The sequence below is a fragment of the Peromyscus californicus genome, unplaced genomic scaffold (genome assembly GCF_007827085.1).
Source record: "Peromyscus californicus insignis strain IS unplaced genomic scaffold, ASM782708v3 Scaffold_8__1_contigs__length_139910024, whole genome shotgun sequence".
Taxonomy (NCBI): domain Eukaryota; kingdom Metazoa; phylum Chordata; class Mammalia; order Rodentia; family Cricetidae; genus Peromyscus; species Peromyscus californicus.
Window position 1 is genome coordinate 139,334,464 of NW_026294606.1, and position 13,462 is coordinate 139,347,925.

The 13,462-nt window shown below is 40.1% G+C and overlaps 1 protein-coding gene across 3 annotated transcripts in view; it reads left to right on the top strand.

Annotated features, from left to right (window-relative positions):
* Large1 (LARGE xylosyl- and glucuronyltransferase 1) overlaps positions 1-13,462 on the top strand; it is a 569,590-nt gene that overhangs the window by 478,055 nt on the left and 78,073 nt on the right. For all 3 annotated transcript variants that reach the window (XM_052728941.1, XM_052728940.1, XM_052728939.1), the window contains 2 exons: positions 4,142-4,254; positions 6,652-6,777. In XM_052728941.1, coding sequence (XP_052584901.1) covers positions 4,142-4,254; positions 6,652-6,777 — 239 coding nt within the window. The remainder of the gene's footprint in view (positions 1-4,141; positions 4,255-6,651; positions 6,778-13,462) is intronic.

Here is a 13,462-nt window from a genome sequence, read left to right on the forward strand (position 1 = left end):
AGACACAGTGGCTTTTTCAGGGATCCTTGGTAGTGTGTAATGGTATCAGACCTTAGTTACCAAAGTTGCTGCAATGTTCTGTTTTTGCATTAAGCTTCCCCATTAGGGACAGTTCCTTGGCATCTGTTCCAGATGGTTCCTTCTGGGCATCAGTCTGAGGGTACAAAGATATGTATTGTATAAATAACTTGTAACTAATTATGGATTTATGAGCAAAGATAAATGTTCTTCCCAGTCTCTTTTTAATCTTTCATTGGCAGAAAACAGGGAACAGGTCATTGTTTTCTGTTAAGTTCTGCTCTTCAGATATGTTCGGAAATATTTATAACCTGATGTCCTTCTCCAGTGAAACCACTGCCCTGCAGGGAAGAGCCTATCTCCCTTGACATGTCACTCTTCCTTGCCTTGCCTAAATATCGTTCCTGTTCTTCTTTTGGATTTCATCGAAATGGCATTATTTAGAAGTTTCTCCTAACTGCTTCTCCCAGCCCAGTCTCAAAAAATAAATGAGTAAATAACTAAGCAAGGTAGACACTACTCAATGAGGAACAATACCTTAGATTATCCTTTGACCTCCATATATATACACACGTACACATGCACTTACACATGCACCCAAACACACATGAACATGCTCACACACATAAAATATTTTAAATATTTTTAAAAGATAACAGTAAGTATACAGGCAAGTTAGAATAGAGCATGTGCAATATGAAACACATATACCAAAAAAACCCACCAAATATTACTTATTACCATATAGATAGAGATTAAAAAATGTGAGAACATACAAAGACATAAAACAACCCCCACAGGAGACTGGTTGTATCTGAGGGAAGGAGCAGGTAAAATGCGATGGTGGATCTTAGGATTCATCAATCATGTTTTACTTTTGGCATTTCTTGTGCCTGGGTATAGGGTATTCTTTACATTAACTTCTACATTTTTTGTTGGCTTGAAATGTAATCATTGTAAAATTAAGCTACATCATGTAAAGTTAAAATCTGTGAAACTGGAAGAACAGTCTTGAGTTTCTTCATTTAGTCCTTGGTTCTTGACTCTACAACCTCTCCAAAGAGCCTTGTTGTCAGTGCTGAACAAAGTCTGCCACCTTATCCACCAAGACGTAGTGCCATTTAATAGTAGTGATGCTAAGTTCAGACTCCATAGTTCAAAGATCCACATAGACCTCTCTAGACCTTTAAGAATGCTCCTTAAGATCTTTCATTACCACCTGTAGCTTGCCCAGCCTCTCTTTTTACCCAACTTAAATTAGTTTTTTCAGTAACAGTTGATGAAATCTCTCATACACTTTAGACTGGGGTCTGTTTTTTTCTCCCTAGTCTTATATCACTGTATTGTCCTGTTTTGTACCTCACCAAAAAATTATTTTATTCTCTTCCCAAAATAAATAAGATTCTTTTACTAAATAGTTTTAGCATGAGGGTAAAGGGTTTCATTATGGCATTTCATACACATGTGTTATTGTGTGTACTTGGTTCTTAGTCATATATCCTCCTCTTCTCCATTTCTCCTTTCACTGATCCCTGTTCTGTAACAAGTCTTTCTCTGCTCCCCCAACTCCCAGCTCACAAATAATGACACAGAGACAGTGTTATTATGAAAGCTCAGCCTATAACTTAGGGTTCCTAACTAGCTCTTATATCTTAAATTGCTCCATTTCTATTACTCTACATTTTACTATATGGCCTTTTACCTTTCTTTCATTCTGTATTTGTCCAACTTCCTCCATGCCTCATTGGAGTCTCCCCTGTGCCTGGATTATCTCCTCCTTCTTCCTCTCTCTGCCCAGAAGTTCCACCTACACCTCTAGCCTACTACCTATTGGCTGTTCAGCTCTTTATTAAACCAATCATAGCAATATACCTTCTCTCTCTCTCTCTCTCTCTCTCTCTGTGTGTGTGTGTGTGTGTGTGTGTGTGTGTGTGTGTGTGTGTGTGTGAATTTTACTCTTTCTTGAAATATCTCTTTGTTTAGGGAACAATTTCTATGGTGTGGTGGAACTGGCTGGCATCCTCTGGTGTGTGGGGGTAGGATGCCAATCATCTGTTTTTCTTCCCATGTCAATGATACCACATTACCCAAATGCCCCAAGCTAAGAGTATCTACACTGTAAACTGGCAAGCACTACCAGTCTTCTTGGGATAACTGTCTGCTAACGTTATCAGGCTACCACAAGAAGACACGTCAGTTTTTTAAGTGTTGGTGAGTCAAGTAGTATTTTCCTCATTTTTACCTATGTAGAAACTAAATCAAAAAAGGAGGAGGGGAAGGAGGAGGAGGAGTCATCCCATGGCTTCAAATGGCTCTGGGGCTCAGGTCTGTGTGGAATAGTGAAGAAGCATTGGCTTTGGAGTAAGGTACACCCACACTGGTCTACCTGGTTTTTCAACTCTAAATTAGACAGGTGCCTGAGTAGCCTCTCAGTTTCCCCTCTAGCAAAATAAGAATGACATTTGTCTTCAAAAGATCTTGGAGCATTGAGGCAAATGGTATTTTAAAAAAGCCAATATGCATGAAGGATATAGATAATCAGCTTAATTCACCTTGTGACTCATAAATACATATCTCTGTGTCACTCTATTCTTACCATTTTTTCAAATTTTCTCTGCCTAAAGCCTTCTGTCAATAGTTATTTTCTCCAAACATGTACCACTAGAATAAGTAAAAAGTATTAGAGTCAATATGTATGTCTGCCAGGAAGGAAGAACTCAGTTTCCTTCTGGGAATCTTAGAGATATGTGTCTAAGTATCAACTGATATGTTTAGCAGCCTGGACAGTGGCCCTTCTGCTGAGTTAATCATCATGATTGGGATTGCTTTGGGGACCCAAATGTGTAGCAGTTCCCTTCACCACCTTGGCTACGTGGCCTCTTGTTCCAAATTTGGCTTTTTCTGCCCACTTGGTCTGAATTGTTGGTAGATAACTGCCTTCAATTCACTCAGCTAAGCCAAAATACACATTCCTTGTTAGACTTTATTTTGAGTTTTCTGGCCTTAATACTACATTTAATTGTTTCCCCTTTTTCTAAAGACAAGAGTGTATTCAGTAGAAAACTTCTCTACACCTGCCCCATTTGCTTCAAGTCCAGCCCTATAAAAATTCACCATAAAGAGGTGATGAGAAAGAAACAATAGGCTCTTGTTAATAGTTTCTTATAAACACAAAGCTTTGACATTTGTGTTAAAGACCCAGCATAAGAACTGCCTTCCCATTGATTGACACGCATGCTTATTATCACTGAGCCAAGGAAAGCTGTTCTGAAATCAGGAACAGCAAGGCCAGGGTGTGTGGCTGGTCAGTACTTTTAGATAATAAAGACATACTCAGAAGGGGTTGGAATGTTGACTCAGAGGTTAAAAGCACTTGCTCTTGAACAGGACTTGAGTTCTATTCGCATCACCCACACAACAGCTCACAAGCTACTGTAATTCAAATTTCAGAGAATCAGGCACCCTCTTCTGGTCTCTGTGGGTACCAAATGCACATGTACACACATGCAGGCAAACATTCAAACACAAAAAAAATTTAAGTAACTAAAACTGAAACTTGTAATCAGAGTGAAGTTGTAGAAAAGATATTGTATTTTTTTCCTGAAAAAAAGCAAATGGTGTGTATTGTGCAAGTGCCACGTATCAGTCATACTAAGGTTGTCATGTCTCCAGAGATAACACAGAAGAGAAACTAGTATTTGTGAGACATATACTGCACATCAAGTTCACAGCACAATCTCCTGTTATTATTACTGTGATAATAGTTTATAAATAGTACATAAATAATAGAAATTTATTATTTTAACCCAATAATATAACTGTCACCACAAAATAACTCCAGAAAGTACTAGGAGTTACTTTGGTACCTACCTTAATACTCTTTCCTATATAGTGAGTATTTTTCAAAGATGTGACTTAGTTTTACACTTGATCAGTATTTGGCATAGCCTGGTGCTGAGGCCGTGACTCTTCATCTCCAAACCATGCACCCTGTATGATGAAGGCCGGCTGCCTGAGCTTTGGGAGGGAAAAATCATCCTTGCAGGTAAATAAGCTGGCTGATGTGTCTCGTAACATCTCACTGTTTGTTGCTCATCTTCTTCTATCCTATGTTGTTGCCCAGGAGTCATACTCCTGCTTCTGGATAAGCTGCGCAAGATGAAATGGGAACAGATGTGGAGGCTGACAGCTGAGAGGGAGCTCATGGGCATGCTGTCTACCTCCTTAGCTGACCAGGTGAGTGGCCAGTGACAGGCATCCTTACACCTGAGTACCCTCCTGTTAGTGCATACTGTGTTGTTACTATAGTAAAACTGAGTAAGATGTTTTTGTTACAATTTGGTTTATTTCATTGTTTTTTTCTCAAACAAATTCTCAGGATATACTCCAGGCTGCCTTGAACTAGCAAGTCTCCTGTCTGTTTCCCAAGTTCTGGGATGTACATGTATGTGCCACCAAGCCTGGATTATGAGGTTCATTTTGTATCACAGTTTAGTAGGCTTAACCCATAGTTGGTTGACCATATTGCTCTTGGTCTAAAACCATAAAACTGGCAAGCACATGTAGGATCATATCTGCTCGCCTCACAATAAGGACATCAAAGAAGACACTGGGTCCCCACAATCCCCCTAACATGTGTTCTTCCAGTGACCTTAAAACTCTCCACTAAATCCTACCTATCAAAGATTTAAAGACCTCCAGTGATAATCCAGCATTTAGAACCAGTAGTTTAGCACATAGACCTTTGGGAGAATATCCCAGACCCCAAACTACAGCAGACCTGATCAGTTTTTCAAAGACTCCTGTTAATAATTGGATGGGTCTCAGTTCATTGGTTCGTTCATACACTCAGTCAAAAAATATTCACTGGACATTGTATACTAAGACATGTACAAAGATGACAGGTAAGTAAAGGACCTGATTATTTTCTTTATTTACCTTATGTGTAATTATATTTTTCCTGCATGTATGTCTCTGGACCTCATGTGTGTCTGGCACCCATGCAGGCCAGAAGAGGGTGTCAGATCCTCTAACTGAAGTTTACAGTGCTTGTGAACCTCCGTATGGTTGCTGGGAATCAAACCTGGCTTCTCTGGAACAATAGCCAGTGCTCTTAACCACTGAGCCATGTCTCCAGTGGTAGGACCCAGGTTCTTTACCTCACAAAGTTCATTGTTTATGGAATCAGACTCACAAGTGGATAACAGTCTGCTCTGTGAAAAGGCATGAGTACCATCTTTACCATCATTGTGGAATGTACCTGCTCCCTACGGTCCCAAAATGCCATGGTTATTTCTGAAATATTTCACATACATCTGAAAATCAGCATGTAATGTGTAACCTAAAACTGTGATCCTAATCCTGGTAGCCCTCAACTCAAGGCAATTGCATTTAAGCAGGAAAAACAGACCTTAAGCAGACAGTCTGAGAAGGCCCTACAACTCCAACAAATGATTAACTAATATTTGTTAAAACACATGTATCATTTTGACTGGGAAAGGCATGGGGTCTGTTTGACTTCAATTCAGGATCACTCACTTGATTTTACCTTCTTATGATGTTGCTGTCCATCTTGAGGTGTGAAGATACTCTCTCTGGGTTTTCTTCATTTCTTCCTTTCCTTTCCATCCTGAGTTCATGCCTCATGATTCCTTTGTCAAATTTCAACAAAGTTTTCAAATACAGAGGAGCCAAGAAAATCTGCAAGGTTATACAACTGTTTTTTCTTTCTCTCTCTCTTTTTTAACCATTATTATTCAGTATTTCCCAAGGAGCCAAAAACTGATCTCCCTTCCTAAGCAATGAGATACAGCATAATGAGTGAGTGTAAAACTAAAATAAAACAATGCAGGTGCTGTCTAAGACCTGAGAGGAAACTTGTCTGCTGTCCTCATATTTCAAGTCATATAACAGTGACCTGAATGTATCTCCCCAAAGCTAAAAATTGTGTATCTGTGTCAAGTGAGGATAGTTTGTTCAGCCATCTTATGCCATAAAGGCCCATAATTCACCTCCCAGCACGACCTGTCAAGTAGCTGACTAATAAATTGGGCTACATATTAGGTTTGGAGGGAGCTCAAACATGGTTAAAAAAAAAATCCTTCCTAGACAAGTTGGAGTAGGAGTTTAAAGTAGGGAGTTGCACTCTGGGTGCTACGGCCTGCAGAAATCCAAGGAGCATTCATCACCAGGCCAACCTAAAGCCCTAAGAAAGAGGTACTAGAAATGAGGATCTGTAGTTTGTCTCAACCCTCTGGATAAGTTGAGCCACATTGTTTCCTCTCCAGAAGGCTCAGGATAGCACAGAGCTCCCACTTAGGATGAGACAAGGGGAGGAAAAGGGAGTTGATTTATTTTATGATAGCCAGCATGGGAAAGTCATTCCCTATCTGCCCTGTGTGACCTTGCTGGATGATGGCCAGCTGGACTCATAAGCACTGAGTCAATCATGTTGGTCTATAACATTCCTTTGTGCCTATCCAGACATTACCCCTTGGTTCCTGTAGAAAGCAGTCAGGAAAACTCTCCACAATGGGAGCAGTGCTATGCCCAGAGCAGGATGTTTGAGAGATGTCCTCCTATAAGCTAAACCTGCCCACTCACTTGACTATGTCCTTGGCTTTTATTCCACAGGATATTTTCAATGCTGTCATCAAACAAAACCCCTTCCTGGTGTATCAGCTCCCCTGCTTCTGGAATGTACAGCTATCAGACCACACTCGCTCTGAGCAGTGCTACAGAGATGTGTCTGATTTAAAGGTGGGTCAAGAAGTGCCATGGTGAGATGTGGTTCATATCTTCAACATAGTCCTGTCATGAACATAGGGAAGCTGGGTGTGGGGATTGGCAGGAAACAGTTTTCTGTAAGCCTGTGGGCATGTGGTGGAAGATGTAAGGTCCCAGGAGAACAGAATGAACATGATTTTCCTCTCTGTTGGCTCTTATCTTTCAAACTCCTATTTGGAATTCCTGGAAAGCATAAAGCCCCCAGAGTAAAGAACCAGCTTGTATGGTTTTTCCACTTTCCATATGCTGCCAGCTGTTTTGGTTCATTCCAAATCCCAAAATTCATTTATTTAACTCAAGCAAAAACATTTGCAGAGAGGTCCACTATGTGCCAGGTGCTGTAGATGGGATGTGAATCACTTCCTGCTTCCAGGGCACATTTGTAATAAAGGGCAGAGAAATGTGGAAGGAAACTGGTATAAATAAATACTGCAGAAGCCGTGACAGGTGTAGGAGTGTCAGGGTAAAGAAAGCAAGCACAAATGTCTCATTCTCTTCCAGGAAATGGGATAGGGACAGAAAAGCTTTCATTGTGACTTCCTTAGTACCAACTACTAAAGCAGGCCCCACTTTAAGAAGACAACAGGGCAGGTTATTGGCTAGTGCTGTACATAATGTCACAAAACAAAATATTCTAATTGTGGCTATACTCAGCACCTATGTATTTAGCCTATGAGTCTATACATTGGATGGGGGTTCACTCATTTTCCCTGACTTAACCAAGTACTGTGATTAGCTTCAGTTCAGAAGGGTGATGCCTAGGATACCTCAGATGTCCTCCAGGGTTCCCAGTATGATGTCATCAAGTTAAGCTGATATGTTCTCAGAGCAAGGCAGAGTTGGAAGGGGAAGCCCTAGTGTACAGATGGAAACCCTGACTTGTTGTTGCTAATGACTCACTGTCCAACATGGCCAAAAGAAAAAGTATCTCAAACCTTGCTTTCCTCCAACATTTTCTACCTTATTTTTTGAGGTAGGGCACATACTGAACCTGTAACTCACTAATTGACTGGATGGCTAGCCAGAATCTTCCTGTCTCCACCTCCCAGTACTGGGATTACAGGCACATATCACCATGCCTATGTTGTTTTTTTTTCACATACATACTTGTATACACACACATATACACACACACAAATAACCAAGTGATTTGAATTCATTAAGGGTATATATAATAATATCTAACATATAGTATAATATAATAACATACAGGCTCAATAATATCTATTTGCCTATAATATTAAATCTAAATGAAGAATTGGTAATGAAATAGTTTGCCAGATTCAAGAGAAAATTATATGCAGCATCTGCTCTTTACAAGAGATAGGCCTATCTAATGCAAACCTAAAGGGTTGACAATAACAATAAGCAAAAATATTATCAAAAAAGTACCCAAAAGAAGCTATACTAACTGTACTGATACTAGATAAAGCATTAGAGAAAGAGAGATGGGCCCAACTAAAAATATCAAACTTGCCAGGAAGGTACAAGCATCCCAAATCTGTATGTATCTTGTGCAGCAGCATATATGTTTTTAAATGTATAAGTGTGAAAAATGTAAGTATATTTACAATTGCGTATGTATTTTAATTTTTATTTGTATGTGTGCACACCAAGCTCATTAAAACTTTAGAGAAATAAAAGGACAAGTCTACTATCTTAGTGGAATGCTTTAATGTCCCATTTTCAAGCATGAAAACAGTTAAAAAATTATAAAAATACTGAGGATTCAAATGACAGTTGACATACTTGATTTATTGGGTAAATAAAGAGGCTTGTGTATACAGAATATACGTCCTTATCAACTTCGTGATCAACACTTACCATGATGTAACCATGTACTAAGCCATAAAACAACTCTTAATACATTTTAAGAAAATGATATTTTATCATAATGCAACAAAATACTTCAATTAGAAGCCTTTAAAAATAAGATGAAAGGCATGTAATTGATTAAAGTTGAGAACTCTTTCCTACATTCCTTATGGTTCTCAATGGTAATTGTAATTGAAACTGAGAACTACTTAGGGACTAAATGAAATTGAAAACAATCTGTGTCCAAAAGTAGGGGAATAACTAAGCATATGGGAGAAACCAAGAAAGTCTGAAAATTAATATACCAACCTTACAGCCTGTGATGATACACAGTGAACATGAGGATAAATTAAAAGGAAATAAAATGCAAGACATAAAGAACATAAGAGCAGAAACTGGTTAGCAAATTGTTTAATAAAGTCAGAAATTCCTTGTTTGGAAAGGACCAATAAAATCAACAACAGTCTTCCAGTACTTGTCAGACAAAGAAAAGAAAACTCACCAGGCACTGGATAGCCGGCATAAATTCCGATTCATTGGTTCATTCTTCAGAAGTTTTTGAGCCAATGATTTTTCTGAGTTCTAGGTATACAACAAAGATTAAAGTTACCAATCTCTATCTCACAGAACTTTCAACTTGTAAATACTACAGAATTATAGAAAGTATCCAAATGCAATCAACCTTATTTTAATACATTTAAAAGCTTATATGAAAAGAAAAAAAAAACCTAGAATCTATAATTTACCAAAACTGATTTCAGAAGTCATATATCTGGATTATCTTCTATCCATTAAATCTTCATATGAGAGTGGGTAGGTATGGCAAGTGTGGGCATAGTATGTGGATACATGTGGTGTGTGTGTGTCCCATTGTAATGAAATTATTACTGTCCATTTCATTTCTTAAGTTCAAAAGTTCAAAAAGAGTTCTAGTACCATTCCTAAAATTTCCTCTGAGCACTCAAAATCAGGGCCTAGCTTTTCAGCTGCCTGTAAGTCTGTGTATTGATGTCAGAGTCATAATGACTCTGAAACAAACAGCTCCAAATACAAGAAGTCCCATAACCAAAACTTTTCAGTTCAAGCAAGTCTCTCTGAAACTATCGCTCTCAGCTACCACTGCATTTTGCAGTCTATAGCCTTCTGTAGCCTGGCCACTCCCCGACTAGGCTAGAGAACTTCACCTCACAGCCACACGGGCTCAAGGCTCCTTCAGCTGCCATGAACTAAACTGTGGCCTTCCCACAGAAACTCCTGCTTTGGGAGAGTCCCTATTACCTGCTTTACTGATGGTCCAAGTGCTCAACAAACCAGGTCCCTGCCACAGATCCCCAGTCTGGATGTGTCTTAGCTGCTCGTCCAGCACTGACACCACTTCTCCAGTCCTGGAGAAGTCCAGGCTGGTCTCTGCCGTCTCCACTGTTCACTGCTGCTCTGCTCACTGTTCACTTTTCCCATGACGTGGCATCACTGCTGGGCTTTCCAAGATGCTGCCTACCATTTGCCTTTTTCATGGCTTAGTGTGTCCACTTCTAACCATGGCTTCTTTACAGCTGAAAGTGTGCAGACCTTTGCCACTAGTGCTGGTCTGCTTTCTCTGGGTCTTGGCGTCTGCTGCTTGGGAAGCTATGATGTTCCATGGGTCTCAGCAGTGGACACCTGGCTGCTTCTTTCTGAAGTTGGCAGTCTCTAGAGCTGCTTCTTGTTATTGGTGGCTTTTGGAACTGCCAAGTCTGCTAGAGACACTACTTTCTGCATCCCAGGTTCCTATTCTACTCTAAGTGAATTTTTTATTAAACCTTCACCATATCCTTAGACCTAAAGCCTATCGCAAGTCATTTCTAAAGTTCAGAATTTATAGTCACCTTTGGTATTACTCTAAAAGTTCTTGAGAGTTTAAAACAAGAGTCTAATTTGGCAATGGCTATCTCAACCCTGGGATTTTAGTGAGTACTGTCACTATGGGGTTATAACACTTGTTGCTAGAGAGCTGCAGCATTCTCAGGACAAAGCCACACCCCAAAGTCATCTTTCCCTCCTGAGCTCTCTCGGCCATTCCAGAACTGGCAGAGATGAGCTCATCAGCAAATGGTTTCTAACTAGAGGCTGTCCCTTTAGCCAAATTCATAACAGCTCCCCTAATGGCTTTAATTCAGACAAGCATTTCTGTGACAGCAGAACTTTTGGTTTGCTCTACCAAAAAGCTTCCCCTTCAGGCTAAGGGTGAAATTACTATATTGAACTGCTGTAAAACTCTTAGCAAAAACTCCTTGTGCAGCTATTAGACAATATAAGGAACTGTTTCAACCCTGCATTTATACTACATTTCCCAGAACGCCTTTCGGGTACACTAGCAACCTTCCAGTTCCCTTTACAGGGTTTTGCTTTTGCAAAGGGAGATTTCTCTTTCCTAAGTTTGTGTTAAGATGCCTGCCCCCCCCCCACACACACTTAACAGGTATATCTCTCCAATTAGATCTTTCATCAGACCCTGTTCCCAAGCTTTGCATTCATTTGTCCAAAAATTCAGGCTGCAGATTATTGCCTGAGGCAAAATTCTCTCTAGGCTTGTTCTTCATTGGTACCAGGTCAGTGGTCAGTGAGGGAAATGAAAGTACTTGAAACAAAAGTTTTTTTCAGAAACATCTTTTTAGAATTTCCCTTCAGGACAGTTCTCCGGCCTGTCCTGCCTCAGCTTTTCAGGGTCCCTGATGCTGCAGCACAGCCACAGTCAAGAGGCTCAGCTTTACTGCTTTATCAGCAGCTCCTCCCTTCAGGGAGGAATCTGCCTGCACTTTCATCAGGCCCTTGCCTCAGGGAACTTTCCCATCAAGGTGAAGCTAATTTTTGCCCTTACAGAAAGCAAAACTGAGAAAGGAAGTTCTGAAAGGCTTTTAAGTTTTTCCCAAGAGAGAGAAAGACCAACAAGTTTTCCCAAAACTTCTGCTTCCTGAACTTTGGCCAAGAGGGAACTAATTTTGAGGGTACAGTGTTTCCACACAGTGGTAGCCTCAGCAGAGTGAAAGTTTTCTCAGACACTGCGGACAGAGCGGAGGGTTTTGTCTGCCTCAGGGACAATTCCCCAGACTGTCCTGAATCAATGCCCACAGGCCAAAAGCTTCCATGGGAGTCTTTCCTCTGCCGGTTAAGCTTTTCTTTAATAGATATTTCCTCTGATTCTTTCCCAAGATTTTGCGTTCACAGCCCCATAGTTAGGCCTATCTTATCCTACTTTACCCTAAGCTTTTTCTTTCTGTATTCCTAACCCAATATTTCTATTTTCTTTTTTTAAAAAGATTTATTTATTTATTATGTATACAGTGAGTATTCAGCCTGCAGGCCAAAAGAGGACACCAGATCTCATTACAGATGGTTGTGAGCCACCATGTGATTGCTGGGAATTGAACTCAGGACCTCTGGAAGAACAGCAAGTGCTCTTAACCTCTGAGCCATCTCTCCAGCGCCCCCCACCCAATATTTCTATTTTCTACCTTCCTTAATTTTTATAGATAGGAGAGAGAGAGACAGAGACAGAGACAGAGAGATCACCCATATAGAGAGAAATCTAACACTGCAGCATTGCAGTATTTCACTGCCTACCCTATACACCCTAGAATAAAATACTGTTGCCTTCATTTTTCAATTCCTTATCAGCATGCCTACACTCACAGTGCCCCCTCAATCCTGTCGTCAAGTTCTAGGGTTATTTTTTTTCTTTTTTGTCCCTTTCTTTGTCTCTGTTCAGTGGCGCCATCTGTGGCAGACCAGCCCCCACATTTATTTACCCCATTGACTCTTGAGGAACGAGGGATAAGAGACTTAGTTAGAAATAAAGAGGGAAGAGAAACAGAGAGAAACACAGGATAGACTCGGGTTGTCGTGGATCCTTATCCACCAGCCCAGAATTTTATTCCGAAGGTCTATTTATAACAACGCCAAGGGGTGGAGCAAAAGACCTCCCCCGAGCACAGGTAAGTGCAGACCATCTCAGACACCTGCACTCAGGCCTGTAGTCTAATCATCCTTTCCATGCAGACTTGCTGGGTAAAGCCACTAGGAAACCTAAAAATGGGCTCCAACAAGCACCCCCATCTGGTGGCTAATGTCACGTAGTTCACAACTTCTTGCAACTCCAGCTCCAGAAGATTCTATGCCTCTGGCACCCCCTAGACACACACACACACACACACACACACACACACACACACACACACACACACACACACACACATTATCACAAATAAATGAAAAATTTTCCAAAAAAAAAAGATACATTGTAACTAGCATCATGGGTTTTCTGTATGTCTTCACACATTCTAAGCAAGAGAATGAATGAATCCTTCCCTGAACCGCAACCCCAGCCAGAATCAGCTTCATATCTTCCTTTTAAAAACTTAAACATTAGGCCGGACAGTGGTGACACACGCCTTTAATCCCAGTACTCGGGAGGCAGAGGCAGGAGAATATTTCCAATTTTAAATAAACTTTTCCAACAATGAGGAAAAGAAGATCACTTTTTATCTCATTCTGTGAGTTCAGGTTATCCTTGATTCCCAAAATAGAGTTCTATGACATGAAAATTACAAGCTAATTTCCTTTGTAAACATAGATATAAAAATCTTAAGCAAATTATTAGCAAACCAAGTCTGGTCATGTAAAAAATAGATAATATGTCATGGCCAAGTTGGGGTTATTACAGTAAGGAAAAGGTGATTTAACATCAAAAATTCACAACTGTCATCAGCTTATTAGTGAAGTCAGTGAGAAACACTGTGTATTCCCAAATGGATATGAGAAAGTTATTTAATGAAATCTAAATACTCATTCATGTTCTAAACTCTCA